The 15799-nt window shown below is 49.2% G+C and overlaps 6 protein-coding genes across 6 annotated transcripts; 4 read left to right on the forward strand and 2 right to left on the reverse strand.

Moving 5' to 3' along the window:
- Nucleotides 1-384: 384 nt before the first annotated feature.
- FOIG_12331 (uncharacterized protein) lies at nucleotides 385-2053 on the forward strand. Its single transcript, XM_031213228.1, has one exon. The coding sequence runs from the start codon at nucleotides 441-443 to the stop codon at nucleotides 1974-1976; it is 1536 nt and encodes a 511-aa protein (XP_031056973.1). The 5' UTR covers nucleotides 385-440; the 3' UTR covers nucleotides 1977-2053.
- A 210-nt stretch (nucleotides 2054-2263) lies between these two features.
- On the reverse strand, nucleotides 2264-2761 carry FOIG_12332 (uncharacterized protein; the record flags this gene model as incomplete). The annotated part of the gene is made up of 1 exon (XM_031213229.1): nucleotides 2264-2761. One exon carries the CDS (start codon nucleotides 2759-2761, stop codon nucleotides 2264-2266), a length of 498 nt encoding a protein of 165 aa, XP_031056974.1.
- A 1730-nt stretch (nucleotides 2762-4491) lies between these two features.
- On the forward strand, nucleotides 4492-7460 carry FOIG_12333 (uncharacterized protein). Its single transcript, XM_031213230.1, has one exon. The coding sequence runs from the start codon at nucleotides 4694-4696 to the stop codon at nucleotides 7253-7255; it is 2562 nt and encodes an 853-aa protein (XP_031056975.1). The 5' UTR covers nucleotides 4492-4693; the 3' UTR covers nucleotides 7256-7460.
- Nucleotides 7461-7913: 453 nt separating this feature from the next.
- Nucleotides 7914-8583, reverse strand: FOIG_12334 (uncharacterized protein; the record flags this gene model as incomplete). The annotated part of the gene is made up of 2 exons (XM_031213231.1): nucleotides 7914-8260; nucleotides 8319-8583. The coding sequence occupies 2 exons, from the start codon at nucleotides 8581-8583 to the stop codon at nucleotides 7914-7916; spliced, it is 612 nt and encodes a 203-aa protein (XP_031056976.1).
- A 1330-nt stretch (nucleotides 8584-9913) lies between these two features.
- On the forward strand, nucleotides 9914-11882 carry FOIG_12335 (uncharacterized protein). The gene has a single exon (XM_031213232.1). The coding sequence runs from the start codon at nucleotides 10183-10185 to the stop codon at nucleotides 11596-11598; it is 1416 nt and encodes a 471-aa protein (XP_031056977.1). The 5' UTR covers nucleotides 9914-10182; the 3' UTR covers nucleotides 11599-11882.
- Nucleotides 11883-12274: 392 nt separating this feature from the next.
- FOIG_12336 (uncharacterized protein) lies at nucleotides 12275-15712 on the forward strand (the record flags this gene model as incomplete). Its single annotated transcript, XM_031213233.1, has 3 exons — nucleotides 12275-12756; nucleotides 12812-13923; nucleotides 14316-15712. 3 exons carry the CDS (start codon nucleotides 12275-12277, stop codon nucleotides 15710-15712), a joined length of 2991 nt encoding a protein of 996 aa, XP_031056978.1.
- Nucleotides 15713-15799: the final 87 nt, after the last annotated feature.

Raw genomic sequence — 15799 nt, forward strand, 5'->3', positions numbered from 1 at the left:
GCTTCTGAGACACTTAACATGGACGTAACCACGATCTTCAAGACCGTCTAGACATCTACCTACTGAGCCAATCATATGCTTTTGCGAGAATGCACGAACTAAACTAGCGTGAGCGAATGAAGCGCATCATTCTAATGCTTCATCTGTCGCTAGTGTGCTTCCCCCGCAAACTTGCTTGGGGAAGGGTACGCACCATGATAGCTTATCTTGAGCTGAGGCACTTGACCCTCGAGTCTAGACCTTGTCGAGCCTTTGACTGGATGATCAAGCGATAGAAGGGGCTACGTCCATCGTGTACAGGAAGAACAAGCCATTGGCCTTCTCTCTCTTACAAACACACACACGACTTCAGATCATCCCTGGCGCATCTCACGACAATCCAACACAGCGTCGTAAAAACCCTTGCTTTACAATCAGTTGACTCATACAAGCAATCCAACATGGCCACAAGTCTTCAACGGCCCAAGCTGCGTGCCAAGACGGGCTGTCTTCCATGCCGACGACAGCGCATCAAGTGCGATGAGCGAACTCCCGTCTGCCGAGCGTGTTATGCCTCACGTGTCCCGCGTGATTGCCAGTGGCCTATGGACAAAGACCTTGTCGACCGCCGCTTCCGATCATGCAAGCTTCGCGAGCTGTCGAAGTCGAAAGTAGTAAAGGGTCCTCGTCATCATCAATCGGTCCCCTCGCCCTTTTTAGCGATATCACCATCGCCGCAGCTTCTGCTGGCCGACTGTGTCACGGCTCGTAAACGGGAACAGGGTGACATCGAATGGGCACTCTTCCGCGAGTTCGGACGTCGAGGAACATCACTTCTTTTACTACCACATTGCAGTTCTGTCTTCTATAAGACATGGCATGGTGCTATACGCGGCATCATGGTATCGCGCAAGAGTCTGTCCCCTGCTCTCATGGCGTGTGCCACATCCTTCGTTTCCGTCAGAGGAGGGCCGCCGGGCATGTGCCATGTTTCCCATCAATACTATACCGACTCCCTGGCCAGTCTAGCAGGCTCGCTCTGTCAAGACTCGCCAGAGAAGGACGATGATATACTTGTTACCATTGTGCTTCTGTACGCATTCAACATCATATCCGGCTCCTCCTCGTGGGACGATCAACCTCAACACGTCAGTGCTGCCATCAAGATCATCATTTCCCGAGTGCTAAACGCAACAAGCGCTGATCTTTCAGCTTTTCTCCGTCTGGCACTTGAGAGTGTCCTGTACCAAGTCTTCCTGTTGAACAACGGCCTTTGGTCCAGCGCAACCAGCTACATATCCCTCCAGTCGTTGAACTCGGAGTTTTGGGCTCGCTCTGAGAGGCTTTTGGAACATCCTGACAATATGGACTTTGCCCTGTTGAGCCTCAATAGCCCCGTTCTTGGTATGCCCTTGGCCGTGATGCGACTCGCCACGTTTCTCGGCCAGCTTTGCCTTGGAAGAGAATCCGCAAACATGGAACATCTAGTAAAGCTGCAGACCGAGGTCACAACCTGGGAAGACTTTGCCCTGCAGGCTGTGGAACAGACCGATACATTCGATGCACTGAACAGAGATGCCAACTGTTTATACGCCATGGTCGCTTCTATTCTCATGCAGCACCTCATGGCCTTTGGCCCAAACGCGGGACTGCCCAAGGTGTCTCCCACAGACAGTTGGCAAGCTTGTGTGGCGCTCCATATTCTGTCCAGACGTGCTGGTGATCATCGCTGGTCCGAGTGTTTCATCGGAACCTGGCCTGTATACGCTCTTGGGTTCTTGCTATCTGAACGCGAGGACAGAGATATTGTGCGCCGCGACATGCAAAGTCGGCGGGAGCTCACAGGCTTCTGGATAGTCAAGCGCTTCCAAGAAGACTTGGAGAGGTCTTGGGCTGGACTTGAGCCAGACTCACCATCGGCATCCGTCAACTACAATGTCCCAGACACACGTATTTCTTCTCCCTTTCAGTCTCCCATACGTATTATAGCGTTATGAGGTAAAGGCGCAATGAAGGGTGGCCTGAGAACGAAGTGAAAGGGATAAGTTCCGGCTACATATCCTTTTGTAGAAAGCTCGCCTATTCATCTAGATTTATATAAGCCTTGACTAAGTTTAGGGGGGTTTAGAAAAGAATATATAAGGTAAAAGTTTAAAAAAAAACAGTGTGAAATGATTCGCGGGCCATCCTAAGCTCACTCCATGGCACGTTCGACCATATCTCAAAGTCTGCTGCTTAGGAAGATTCATGCGAACGTAAACGTCAGTCATGACCATGTCATCGTCTATACTATAACGACGTAGGGATTCGCATGTGCCCCGCTGCGGAATCTCACTGCCAAGTTCATGACACTCGGAAAAAGCGACCAGATTCCAGCCGTAGGTGTCGCCTCAGCCTCATCCCCCCGATCATCGTACCAGTCATCCCAGAAATCCAGGGGTTCGTTGCTGTAGGCGTACTCTCCCTTGTTCTCGAAACGCCAGGTCTCGGTTGCGTAGCCAGCTGTGCCAGGTACTTGCCAGTACCAAAGATCGCCCTGGGCATCTCGTCCCCAGTCCCACCGTGGAGAGTTTTCGATTCTGAGAAGATATTCGTCTTCTTCTCTGTCGTAGAAAGGCTGCATGTCAATATTGAAATCGGAGTCTTCGTCTTCATCGGGGACTTCTGGTCTTTCTGGCAGTTCTCTTTCAGTAGCGAACTTCTTTGAGCTTTCCATCTCCATCTCTCCAGAGGCCCATTTCTGAGTCCCACGTACGCTGGCCTTGGGCAGTCCAGGAGTCATCATTGGGTGGCTCTCGTTTCTCAAAATGATCGTCGACCTCTTCATCTGTGACAGGGTCGTAGAAATTTTCATTCAAATCAACCCATAAGCCCATCTCGAAATGGTAAATCCTTCGAGGCCCAATACCATGCGCGATCCCATGTTCGTCTCTTCTTTCCGATTTAGCAGAATCCAACGCTCCGACATCTTTTAAATCATATCCTCTCTCCTTCCAAAGATTTTCTTGCGTAGCAGATATGAATACGATAGAAGAGAATGGGCGTGGTTACGATAGCTAGTCGACGGCAGGTGAGTCTTAGTGGCTTGATATCTTGTCTTGCCAAGACAATATCATCAAGTGAGAAGACCTCGGCGAGAATCTCGCCAGGCAGGGTAATAAGACTCATGTGGGAGGCAAGAAAACTTCTAAATTTTATCCTAAGTGCTAAAAAAAGACTTAGGTAGAATTAGTATATCTTAGCAGGGTTTTCAGACCAGCTAATCCTAATACCTTAGTTAAATATCAGGAGTTTTCTTGCTCCCTAGGGGCTGCCTCGCAAAGAAGAGAAGGATGGGGTCGTGGACTTTGGGCTCATGTTCTAGTCGGGGCAGCAGGCACGTGTATGTCGGTATCACGAATCCAATGGTGGCACAGGAAGGCTTGCCAGGCCCTGGGTTGAGGAAACTTACACAATTCATCATGAAATTCATCAACTAAACAAATGCTCAAAGACGACGATAGTATTGTAATGCCAAAATTCCTGTAGTACTATATCTGCACTGAAGATTTCTAGCCGTTTTGGCCCAGCCTGGACTAGTTTTGGACCTCAAATACGAATTAATGAGACACGTTAAGTCTGTATATTAGTAGATTCTGGCCAGCCCAAGCTCGTAGGAGGCAATGTGTTTAAAACTTTAACTGTAATATATCTCTTGAAATATCATAAGCTTTTATCATGACTCCATGAGTCCAGTGAAGCTGGTGAGGTGAGTCTTGGTTTTTCAAATCTCAATACTGAAAGGCTTCTTTACCAATATGGATGTTTTATAAGTTATAATAAGTTTCTAGAATTAAATGGTAAATACTCAGGTCTAGAAGTATTATGCCGAGCTTATGATCTTTAGCTTCTCTGGCCAAGATAAGTCTAGGGTGAGTCGACGCGTTTATACACGCGGTTGACTACGTCACCCGGCACACAATATAGGTAACTCACATGATAATTCATAAGACTAAGAAGTATTTTTGCGAAATCTAGGCAGCAGTAAAAAGGTGATAGAATATGGAAAGATGAAACACAGCTTGGCATGGTGAGCAAAAGAACAATACTTACGCTTCACAGGCGACGTAACTGTGGCGCTGTATGTGCCAAGACTTTCAGTTGCACAGCCACAAACAGATACGCCACACATCAGTTAATTTCTCGAGGAGGCAATAAAACTCAAGAGAACTATCTCAAGTGATAAAAAGACTTTGGTAGAATTAATATATACCTTACCTAGACCTAGTGAAGGTTGAATGGGCCTTGGAATAGGCATTTTTAGTAAGCTGCCTCAAGGTCAGAACCTTTCTCTATACCATAGGACTTAAGACTGTATTAAGAGCAGGGTGAAAAAATAAACTGGTAAAAGATCAGACTAAGCTCATTATTGAGCTACCCTAAGATATCTTAAGTTATTTTGTCACATAGGACTCGTAGGGGTCCTCAGTTTTCTTGCCCTGCCGTCTGTTGAGAGTGGCGCAGTAGGTATGACGCTAGCGCACGCTGGGCATCATCAGGTCGCCTCCAGGCCTGAAAGACGCTTGGCAGCCGCGCAACCTTAACCATCCGGTCAGAGGCAGCCAAGAAAGAGCGAACCAAAGCCCGAGCGCCATAACTTATAAATGACGAAGCCTTTGGCTGGAAGTTTTCCCTTTTCAACCCCCTCTTATTCTGCTTCTGTTATACAAAAAAAATGAAAATGCGCCCTTCGATTGAATCGTCGCTGGGCGATCAGGGCCTTGCAACTGAGCAACGAAGCCTGCTAGACCTTATCGACAAGCTCCAATTCGCACAACTCGATGATGTCAAACTGCCCCAAATTGTTGTTGTCGGCGATCAGTCCGCTGGTAAGAGTTCGGTTCTCGAGGCTCTCACCGGCACACCATTTCCTCGCGATGCCGGCGCCTGCACACGGTTTGCGACAGAGATTCGCATGCGACGAGCGAAGGAGACAAAACTAAAGGTTTCCATCATTCCCGACAAAACACGACCCTACAATGATCAAGCTCGCCTGCTGCAATGGGGCGGTGATGTCACCGGTGACACACCCTTTGATGCGATGATGCGTGATGCTACAGAGTTGATCGCTCCCAAGAGCATTCCTGGTCGCTTCGCCGCTCGCGATATTCTCGTCGTCGAGAAGGAGGGCCCCGACATGCCACTTTTGACTCTGGTCGATCTTCCCGGTCTTGTTCGTGTCGCCAACCGCGATCAATCCGAGTCTGACATCCAAACCATCGAAGCCCTCTCCGATCGATACATGAAGAGCTCTCGAACTATTATTCTTGCTGTTATCGGCGGAAACAACGATTATGTTCAGGCTCCCATCCTCAAGAAGGCCCGCCACTTTGATCCCAAGGGATCACGCACAATCGGTGTCCTCACCAAGCCCGATATGACCGAGCGTATCGGCCTTGAAGACAAGTTCATCGAACTTGTTACCAACAAGGACCAAGAGAACAACTTCAAGCTCGGCTGGTATGTCCTGCTCAACCCTGGACCAGGCGAGCAATGGCAGACTCCCGAGGACCGCGCCAACCGAGAAGCCGAGTTCTTCTCTCGTGGAAAATGGGCAACCCTCCCACCAGAGATGTGGGGTATCGGAGCTCTTCGCGCCAAACTGAGTACTCAGCTTCAGCGCCATATCGGCAAGCATGTCAAGACTCTTCGCCGCCAGATCCAGCAAGCTTTGGAAGGCTGCGAGAGCCAGCTCAAGGCCATGGGTGTCGGCAAAGATACCCCAGAGGAGATGCGTTTCCAGATGGGCGAGCTCTTCACAGCATCCAACAACCTCGTCACTCCTGCGGTGAACGGTAACTACAAGAACCCGTTCGGTGAGCGATTCTTTGCTAGACAGTCAAGCCCCAAGGGTACGCCATCACAAAAGCTCCGAGCTCGCATTCGTGACGAGAGTGAGCGCTTCGCTCGAAGGTTCCGACAGCACGGTCGTAAGGTTACGTTCCAGAAGAGCCAGCCTCCTACCGCAAATGGTGTCAATGGTACGAATGGCGCTGCTGAAGGCAATGGTCTTCCCGCTGCGGGCACCGTTGGAGATCGCTCAAAGAAAGACTTTGCCGAGTTTGAGGTTGAGCCTCTTCTCCGACAGATCCGGGGTAACGAACTTCCTCTCGATTCCAACCCTCGAGCCCCTTATATCCTCTTCCAAGACTACTCCAGAAACTGGCCTGTGCTTGCACAAGAATACAAGGACAACGTCGGTGTCATCTGCAACGAGTTTCTCGCGGATGTTATTGATCACGTCTGGCCCATGCGCATGCGCGACCCTCTTCGCATGCACTTCCTCGAGCTCAGAATGAAGGATCTTGTCGAAAGCGCCGACACCGAGCTTGGACGTCTCACCGACGATATGGAACTCGAGATCCAGCCTTTCGACCCCGAGTATGAGGAGCGTCTTCGAAAGTGGCGTGCAGAAGCTACTGAGAACGGCGGAACCTACACAGAGGCCGAAGAGGTCTTGGAGAAGATGCTTATTTACTACGACCTTACTGCGCGCATCTTTACACGTAACGTCATTACTCAGGTCGTCGAGCGGCACCTTCTGCTTGGCATGCTGCGACTGTTTAATCCTATTGAGATTCTTCGCATGCCAGATACCACCATTGAGGCTATTGCTGCCGAGAACAAGGAGACCCGTGAGCGCCGCAAGGCTCTCCAACTGCAGAAGAAGGCCATTGAAGAAGCTAGAAACATCTGCGCCAGCCTTGCTATGCGAAGCGAACTGCGAGCCTACGAGGATGACGATGACGATGCAGAAACGGATGACGAAGAGCAGACGCCTCGAGAGGTAAGCCGTCGTCAGGTTGGAGCGCCTCAGAATGGTGTACCCCAGAACGGTGCACCTCAAGGCGGTCTTCTCCAGGCACAACCGGCCCCTCAATCAAGCCGTAACGACTCCACCCGACGAAACCGCGATAGTCGGGACGAGCGTACTGAACGCGAGGAACAGCGAGCAAGCCGACCTCCCGTCCCGACTCAGGATTCCTACCAGAGCGGCCCTTACCAGGCCAACCGTGACTGGGAGCCAGTTTATCATCCTCAGCAACAGGCATCTGCACCAGGCCATGCTCCCCCACCGCCTCCTCCTCGTCCCTCAAAGGTAGGCCTCGGAGAGACCGAGTCTTACTATGACAATGCCCGTCGCCAGGACTCCTACACTGAGAGTCCCGGCCGAGGCGACGGTCGCCGAGAGGGCGCGCGGCATAGACTTGTGAACGCTATGCGAATGGGAAATTAAAGACTTTATTACTAGAAGAGATGAAATAGATGATGCGCGGCGTTGGGAAGGGACTCGTGATATCCTTATGTAACGATGCGTTTATGGTTGGGTTATTGTCAATGGGTTTCGATAGATAGAATACTAAGAATGATTTATTTATAACCTGGCCTTGGTGACCCTAAACTTATGGTGCCCAAAACAAGTTATGTAAAGATTCCCTAAGTCTGTACTGAATTCACTTGACTAACATAAGTGATATAAATCTGTCCTAAATTTACCTAGATATTTGTGTCATTTAGAAAAGAGGTCATAAGTTTTCTTGACTCCATGTGCCCTTAAGCTGGATATTAGATACAGCCACCAATTGACAGTGCGTCTAAGAACAAGTCACAGACGAAAAGACTTAAACACCAGTTTGCGCGATAAACCTTGCTCCAGATCCAAAACGACATGCCAGGAGTCGATAGCCGCAGTTTGCACCCTTTTTAAGCTTGAGCCAGGATGATAATTGCAGGATTTATCGACATTGATCCATGATGGGTCGAAAAATTGTCTGTAACCCATGGTGAAGTCGCTGGTAGATGGGGAGGATCCGGTGAACCAGATTGACTGTCGGGACGGAAGTCGGAGGGGGATAGAGATAGAGCCCCGGCTTAGGTCAGTTGTTCCCAAGGAGTTATTGACCTTGTTTAAATGCAGTGTCGAAAACATTGCTCGCAAAGGGGTCTTCAGCTTGTGAGAGCGTGTAACAGACACCGCCGTTATGGTCCCAGTTCGCAGCAACACATCTGGTATCCCGGGAGCAGGTCTCTATACAAGAGACGAAGTCGGCTTCTGTGAAGAAAATGTCAAGTATAGCATAGGTTGAAACATCGATATTGCAGGAGATGCCAAAACTCTCACTATTGGAGGCTATGTATGGGTTGTCCATATCAGCACAGGTGGTCGGCCTTGGGGCGGCGGTGGTAGTCGTTGGCGCATCTGAGGTCGTGTCTGCGGTTGTTGGATCTGCAGTCGTAGTGTCTATGGTGCTAACTTAGTAATGGAACAATGGGAATAGCGATGTCAGTGGTAGTCGTACCTGTGGTTGTAGTATCCGCAGCAGTCGTATCTACAGCAGCAGTCGTATCTACAGCGGTAGTAGTATTAGGGCTGTCAGAGGCGGCAGTGCTGGTGGTCATCGTTTCATCCGTCAAAGTTGATGAGCCTGCTGTGGCTTCAGTTGTAGTCGTTGGCTCAGCAATTTCGGTTGACACAATAGCGGTGGACTCAGACGAGCCAGAGGCCGATGCAGTCTCTGAAAGAGTCACGGTGTAGTCTAGAGTGGTAGATGAGGTTGTTTCCATTGACAGTGTTGGCGAGGATTCGATATCAGTGCTTGTAGGTACGACAGAGGAGCCTGACGAAGACGAGGGTTTGCATGGCGACGCTGAAGCAAATTGGCAGACCGCCAGAAGCTGCAAGTGTGAAAATCTCATGGTGTTGCTAGAGTCAAGGCGATAGAGTGAGGATGAAGTGCAACAGGAAGGGCTTGAAAGGCCGCAGACAGTATTTTAAGTTCAAGTTTATAGTTATCATGTTAAAACTCCTTTTCTTTTGTTTTCATCTAACTTACCTTGATTTACTATGTAGATCGTCGGTCTAATCGCGAACTATCGATTTGGTGCCTGAGCTATCGAATATAGCGCTGGTAGACCAAGAGTTAAGGCACATGCTAGTGCAATTTACTAACCTCAGTTGTAAATAGATCTATAGAGCAGATCTACAAAGTAGGTGCACTTAAAGACGTAAAATACAATTGCTAAAAATAAACTCCATCGAGAGAAAAATCCCATAATCTCCAGCAACATAAACTCTGGGTAGTTCTTGTGACAGGGGAGGAAACTAGACGAGATGAGACGAGTGAGAGACCACTAATCTCAACCAACCTAACCACAGTAGCACGGCTAGCAAAGTGAGGGTAATTCTTCATGTTGATCCCCGGCAGCTTTGATAATTTTAGGTTTGTTTTAAACGTGATTCACCATTAGTGTGTATCCATACCTTGTTGGTCTGTGACGATACTCCCAATAAAACCAATCAAGATTTCGCAGTTGAAGCCAGATCAAGAGTCGCTGTCGAAGTTATAGTAGAGTTTCTGAGGTTCAAATTTGGGTGTTTCCAATAAGCATCTGGCGTCGACGATTGTGCTGATAGTATCTACTTCGTTTCTAGTGGATTTGGCGATGTCGGCCTGAGTAAATGCATCTATAGATTTCCCATTAGTAAAAGCTTCCTCCAAAACAGGGCCGTCGATCAGCAACAGAGGTTCGTTCAAGCTCGGGACAAGTTGATCAACGATTCTTTCCAATGAGTTACGTGACGTGTCACAACCTGATATGAGAGGCTGGCATCCAGTTGGACCTATGGTTGATGAATGAATGCGCAAAGGGAACTAACATGTTATAGTTAGTATGAAAATATCCCCAAACCAGTCTGAAGCCATCTGATCAACAGTCGCTTAAAAACGCCGTATATCCGTAAATCGAGATGAAACTGAATTATCATGGCGTAACAGGCTTACCCATGACGACGAGATTCCAAGACATCGGGACAAACGGCACAGAAGCATGCGTGTTGGCAGCTACGATTTCCACAATAAAAACTGTCGCAAACAAGAACAAGCTGGGCGGAACATAAAAATAGAAAAAGAAATGCAACTATTTCCTTGTTATTTCTCCGATTCAGTGGAGCTCACTCTCGTTCCTGAACCTGTCGCCGTCGCGTGCCTCTGAAACCCCGGATTTTTACGTCACCTACGTCATGTCATGTTACATGTTGGACAAGGGTAGCTCTCAAGGCCCGGGAATAAACAAAAAGCAGCTCCCGTCTTTCGATCACCTTCTGTATCTGTATCTTCATATTATCTCTTCGTACCTCGGTTTGTTTAAGATAACACTTCTGAAATGGTGGGAAAACGTCAGTGGAATAATGAAGGCGCTCGCCATCGCGGCCGTCACGTCGGTGACGAAGCACACCATGATGAACACCCTCGCGATCTCGAAACAGGTCGATACTCTTACTACGACCCCAACCAGAAATCACGTCCTAAACCGCGTATAATGCAATTCCAAGATGCAGCGCGCACAGCTCTCGAAGATGCACGCCGCGGGGAGATTAAACGTGCACTACTCCACGGCATCGATCGTCAAGGGCTCGAGAAATACAGAAAATCAGAAGAGGAGCTCAAAGCGATGAAGAATAAAAAACTCCGCGCCTTTTACGAGCAGCAAAACGAGCGGCTTAATGATTGGCTCGAGGTAGACGCTGTGGTGATGGCGATAGCGGATGATGTACTAGAGAGCATGAATCCGGATCCGGATCATGATGGTGATCAGGAGAGATGTGGAGGAATTCAGCGCGTGGAGGGCAGGATTGGAGAGTTGTTGCCTGAGGAGGAGAAGGAGAAGAGGAGGAAAGCTGCAAGAAAGGCGAATTTGGCTATCAATATCAACGTGATAGCTAATATTCTTCTTTTGGCGGGGAAAGCTTTTGCTGTGTTTACGACGGGGTCACTATCGCTCGTTGCGTCGCTTGTGGATTCAGCGCTGGATTTACTGTGTACGCTTATCGTGTGGTCGACGAGTAGACTTGTCTTGTGGCGGTTGCAGGCGATGCAGCGACGATTTCCCGTAGGACGAAGACGTTTGGAACCGCTGGGTATTCTGGTGTTTTCGATCATCATGGTCATTTCGTTTCTGCAGATTCTGCAGGAGTCGTTCTCGAGATTGCTGAAGCACTCTGAGGCTGAGATTCTGAGCTGGGCTGCTATCGCGTCGTTGCTAGCGACGATTGTTCTCAAGGGAGCTATTGGGCTGGGATGTCGACCTATCAAGTCAAGTCAGGTACAAGCTCTTGTGCAGGATTGCAAAACGGATGTTATTTTCAACACGCTTTCGCTTCTCTTTCCACTGATCGGATACCGCGCCAACGTATGGTGGCTCGACCCCGTCGGCGCTGGGTTGCTCTCCCTCTTTATCATCTACGACTGGGGCCACACATGTTTCGAGAATGTTGTCCGGCTCTCAGGCGAAGCAGCAGACGACCACACGCTCAAGAAGCTAATCTACCTCGCCTATCGCTTCGCGCCGGTAGTAGCGGGTTTCAAGAACGTCACGGCGTATCACGCGGGAGATGGAGTCTGGGTTGAGTTTGACGTGTTGCTGGATGAGAAGACGCCGTTGAATAGATCGCATGATATCGCGGAGACGCTGCAGTATTGTGCGGAGGGGTTGGGGGTTGTGGATAGGGCGTTTGTGACGACGGATTATGCGGCGAGTGGACCTTTGGGACATGCGCTGGATTCGGAGTGGAATCATTAGGTGGTGAGAGGATGGGAGCGGGAGGGGGGAGAGGAGGGGGATTTGTACGATATAGGCGTAGATTATGATGTTGGAGCTTGGCTTATGGCATAGATTGCGAATGGGCTTGGTTGTGGACTTGGCGGGGTGAGATAGGTCGAGATGCCTTCACATTTATGATGGGATAGGATGAGCATGAGCATAGGCATAAGCGATTTGAAACGATAAATGTGTACATAGAAGCAATAGACATACTTATGATCAAACCTTCTTAAACTCGGTTATAAAATGGTGACAATATCCAGTTCCTTCACTGCTATTGCCAAGTCTGCCATGGCGCCAAGTTGTCTGGGCATTCTTCTTCTTTAACTTTATAAGCCCCTAATTATGGCTTTGTTTTTGGTTTCCGCATGAATCATCATGAGCATCGTCTTTCTGGGGTTGTCATGATGAGCTAGTGGACCCTGACTTTCCCAGGGACCTTGATGTCCTCATGATGCAATGTCCATCAGGGTACGCCCTCAACACCACGAGTCAATGAAGCTATACACAATATGGCTTTCAGAATGACCACAAGGGTTCTCAATTCTCATGAGATACCCCATGAGGGCTCGCGGTCGAGGGTTGAACTCGTCACTATATAAACCAGCCTCTTCCCCGGACCCCTGACTTGACTTGCACTTCTATCGCCATCACCATGTCTTCGATCCAAGTGGAAGAAGAGATCTACGACGTCCTCGTCATAGGCGGCGGCCCCTGCGGTCTCGCCATATCAGCCCGTCTCCACGAACACACCCCCGCCGCGCTCTTCACCGACGAAGAGCACCGTCGCTTCCACTGGATCTCCAAGTACGGCAACAAAATGCCCCTGAAGCACGTCCGCAGCGGTAAAATCTCTCCTCCCAAGCACGCTGCAAAACCGCAGTATAAAATGTTGGTTCTTGATGCAGATAGCGATACATGGATGGGCCGCTGGAACAGGTTGTTCAAGATGTACGATATCTCGCATCTGAGAAGTCCGATGCTCTGGCATGTTGATCCCCTCGATCGGGATGCGCTGCTCGCGCATGCGTATGCTAATGATAGAGCGGATGAACTTGTGGAGATTAGGAATTGTGTGGGCAAGGAGGTTAGTAAACATGGGAGGAAGAAGAGTGGACAGCGAGCTTGTGGTCGAAGGTAGCCCCTCTCCCCCCATCCCTTTGTCGAAGACTGTTGAACTGACAAGGTGTAGACAAGAAGCTCGTGTGGACATCAACGTCAGAGAGCGTAATGACTACTACAACCCCTCAACATCTCTCTTCTGCGACCACTGCGAAAAAGTCGCGGCGCGGTATAATCTCAGCTCAAACATGATCCGAAAAGAAGCCCTCCAGCATCTAGACTACGATGAAGTAAAGGGTATATCCATCGACGGCGAGAAGCTCTTCACAGTTACTTCCAACAAAGTCCGTCGATATGCTCGCACAGTAGTGTTGGCAGTCGGTCCAGCAAACGTTGCCAAAATCCCCCATATTCCTTCTATGCCCGATGGAAAGCTCCCTCAGACATGTCACAGCATGCACATCACTGAGTTCACAGACCCTATCGTCAAAACTAGAATCGCTGAGAAGAAAACGACGAACATTCTTGTCGTTGGTGGTGGCCTTACATCTGCGCAATTAACGGATCTTGCTATTCGAAAAGGCGTCACCAAGGTCTGGCATGTCATGCGTGGACCGCTACGCATCAAGCATTTTGACGTTGGGCTTGAGTGGATGGGAAAGTTTAAGAATGCGAAGCAAGCGCAGTTCTACTACGCTGATTCAGACGATGAGAGGATTGAGATGATCAAGGAGGCCAGAGGTGGAGGAAGCATCACGCCTGTTTTCCACAAACGAGTCAAGAAACATCTCTTGTCGAAGAAACTCGAACTCTTCACAGAGACAAGTCTCGTCGATGCGCAATTCGACGCTGAGAATGATACATGGAGTGTTCAGACCAGTCCACCCATCGACATGCCAGCCATGGACTACATGTACTTCGCAACAGGCATCCAAACAGACTTCTCCTCACTTCCTTACCTACAAACAATCCTAGAGAAATACCCCATAGAAGGGCGCGGTGGCTTTCCCTGTATTAACAACGATTTAATGTGGAACGATGAAGTTCCGCTGTTCATGATGGGAAGACTCGCTGCACTGCGTCTTGGCCCTGCGGCGCCGAATCTAGGAGGCGCGCAGGTCGGTGCGGAGAGGGTCGCGTGGGCTATCGAGGATAGAGTTGCGAGGCCTGGGGAAGATGAGGGGGAGGATTATAAGAAGGGTTATTTATCTGGGCATGGGAATATGTATAGTTCTTTAGCTTGTGAGTAGATGAAGTCATGGTAGGATTCAATTCTTGAAGATGGAAGTTGTTATTGGTTGAGGTGTGCTGAAAGGGGTACCCCTGCACTATCCCCGCACCGTTAGTTACCGTGATGAACTACGCCTCAATCCTTCAACACCAACGCTCAACTTGTCCTCTGCATATTTATCATCGCATCCCCCTTCATCTTACCCTCCCTCCTCCACTTTCCCCGAGATAAGAATAAATGGCGCGCACAGGGATACAAAAAGTCAGAACGGGCTGTAAAACATGCAAGTACGTAATACCTTCTCTCACTAAACATGTTCTATAAGTTGACTAGTGGTCTCAAAGAGCCCGCAAGGTGAAATGTGATGAGACGTGGCCACGCTGCAAACGCTGCTTGACAACAGGCCGCACATGCACAGGCTACATCGCTCCACCACCCGGCTCATTCTCATGGACTTCCCTCCTACGCACCAAGCCCCAAACTCTGCCTATAACCAACACAAAAGAAGTCCGCAGCTTATCATTTTTCCATCACGTGGTCGCTCCCGTACTCTCCGGTCCATTCGATGGATCCTTCTGGACGTATTTCGTCGTCCAAATGGCGCAGTCTGAACCGGCGGCGCGTCATGCTGTATTGGCGATAAGTTCGCTATTTGAAAGCTTTGAACCTTCGAAGGAGAGTGTGGCTGATGAATTTGCGATTATGCACTATAACAAAGCTATTAGTATTCTCACACGTGATACGAAACCGTGTGTTGATACGGTCTTGTTGGTGTGTACGTTGTTTATATGCATTGAGTTTCTGCGAGGGAACCAAGAAGCGGCGGTTACGCATGCGAGCCATGGTGTGCAGCTCCTTAACTCCGCAGGTCATAAATCGCGCCTCTCGAATACTTTTGCGCAGATGAGTGTATTTCCATTATTCTTTATTGACGAAGCCGTGGAGTTTCCGCTTCTTCTAGGTGATGTGGGCGCAGATTTAAAGAATCCTGTGTTTTACACCATAAGCGAGGCACAGAACGCTCTGGAACATTTATGTATAAGAGTTATAAGGCTCGTTCGCGATGGAAATCCATATCGGTTGGAAGTTACCGATGAGCCCCTGCAGGAGTGGATGTTTGATGAACAAGCAGAAGCGAAACAGGATCTCGAAGCGTGGGAGTTTGCGTTTGAGAGATTTCGCAGCAGACGAGGTTTTGCGGAGAGGGAGGATACACCGACGTTGGCGGTTATTACGAGGCATAGACTTATGAAGATTTGGATTGTGAATTGTTTTAGAAGGGGAGAGATGGGGTATGATGGGATGAAGGAGGACTTCATCACTATTGTGGACTGCGCGCGAAAGGCGGCGGAGAACCTTGAAGCGCAACATGTCACGCCTGGGAAGTTCATGTTTGACACTGGGTTTAATCCTATGCTTCATTTCACGATCTTCAAATGTCGATATCTCGCTCTCAGGGTGGAAGCACTATCCCTCATGCGTCGGCTGTCAAGCCAACAAGAAGCTTTGTGGAACGCAACGCTACTGTACGACATGTCACGGCGTATTATCGAAGTTGAGCACGACATTGATTTGTCCGAGGATTATGATCTTCACGATGAGAGGTTACCGCCTGATGAGAACAGAGTAAGGGGCTTCATCTTCAGAGAGGGACCGGAAGCAGAGTCGGTTATATGGGATAAGAACGCGGAGACGGTGTATTTCCTTATGGGGCATCCGGAGGGGGGAGTGATGTTCAGGAAGGAGTACGTTAGGAACAAGCACTTGGTCTCGGATAGCGGGCAGACTTTTTGGATGTGAGCGAATCTGCGTTGGTAGGGCTGTTATTATAGATCCCTGGTTTTCGATAGAATAACGTATTGCTGCCAACAGTGGCCCTTTTCATTC

The sequence above is a fragment of the Fusarium odoratissimum genome, assembly GCF_000260195.1.
Source record: "Fusarium odoratissimum NRRL 54006 unplaced genomic scaffold supercont1.26, whole genome shotgun sequence".
Classification (NCBI taxonomy): Eukaryota; Fungi; Ascomycota; class Sordariomycetes; order Hypocreales; family Nectriaceae; genus Fusarium; species Fusarium odoratissimum.

Excerpts from the sequence above, each read along its gene's own strand:
- FOIG_12331 (XM_031213228.1), top strand. The coding sequence starts at position 441 with ATGGCCACAAGTCTTCAACGGCCCAAGCTGCGTGCCAAGACGGGCTGT.
- FOIG_12333 (XM_031213230.1), top strand. The coding sequence starts at position 4,694 with ATGAAAATGCGCCCTTCGATTGAATCGTCGCTGGGCGATCAGGGCCTT.
- FOIG_12335 (XM_031213232.1), top strand. The coding sequence starts at position 10,183 with ATGGTGGGAAAACGTCAGTGGAATAATGAAGGCGCTCGCCATCGCGGC.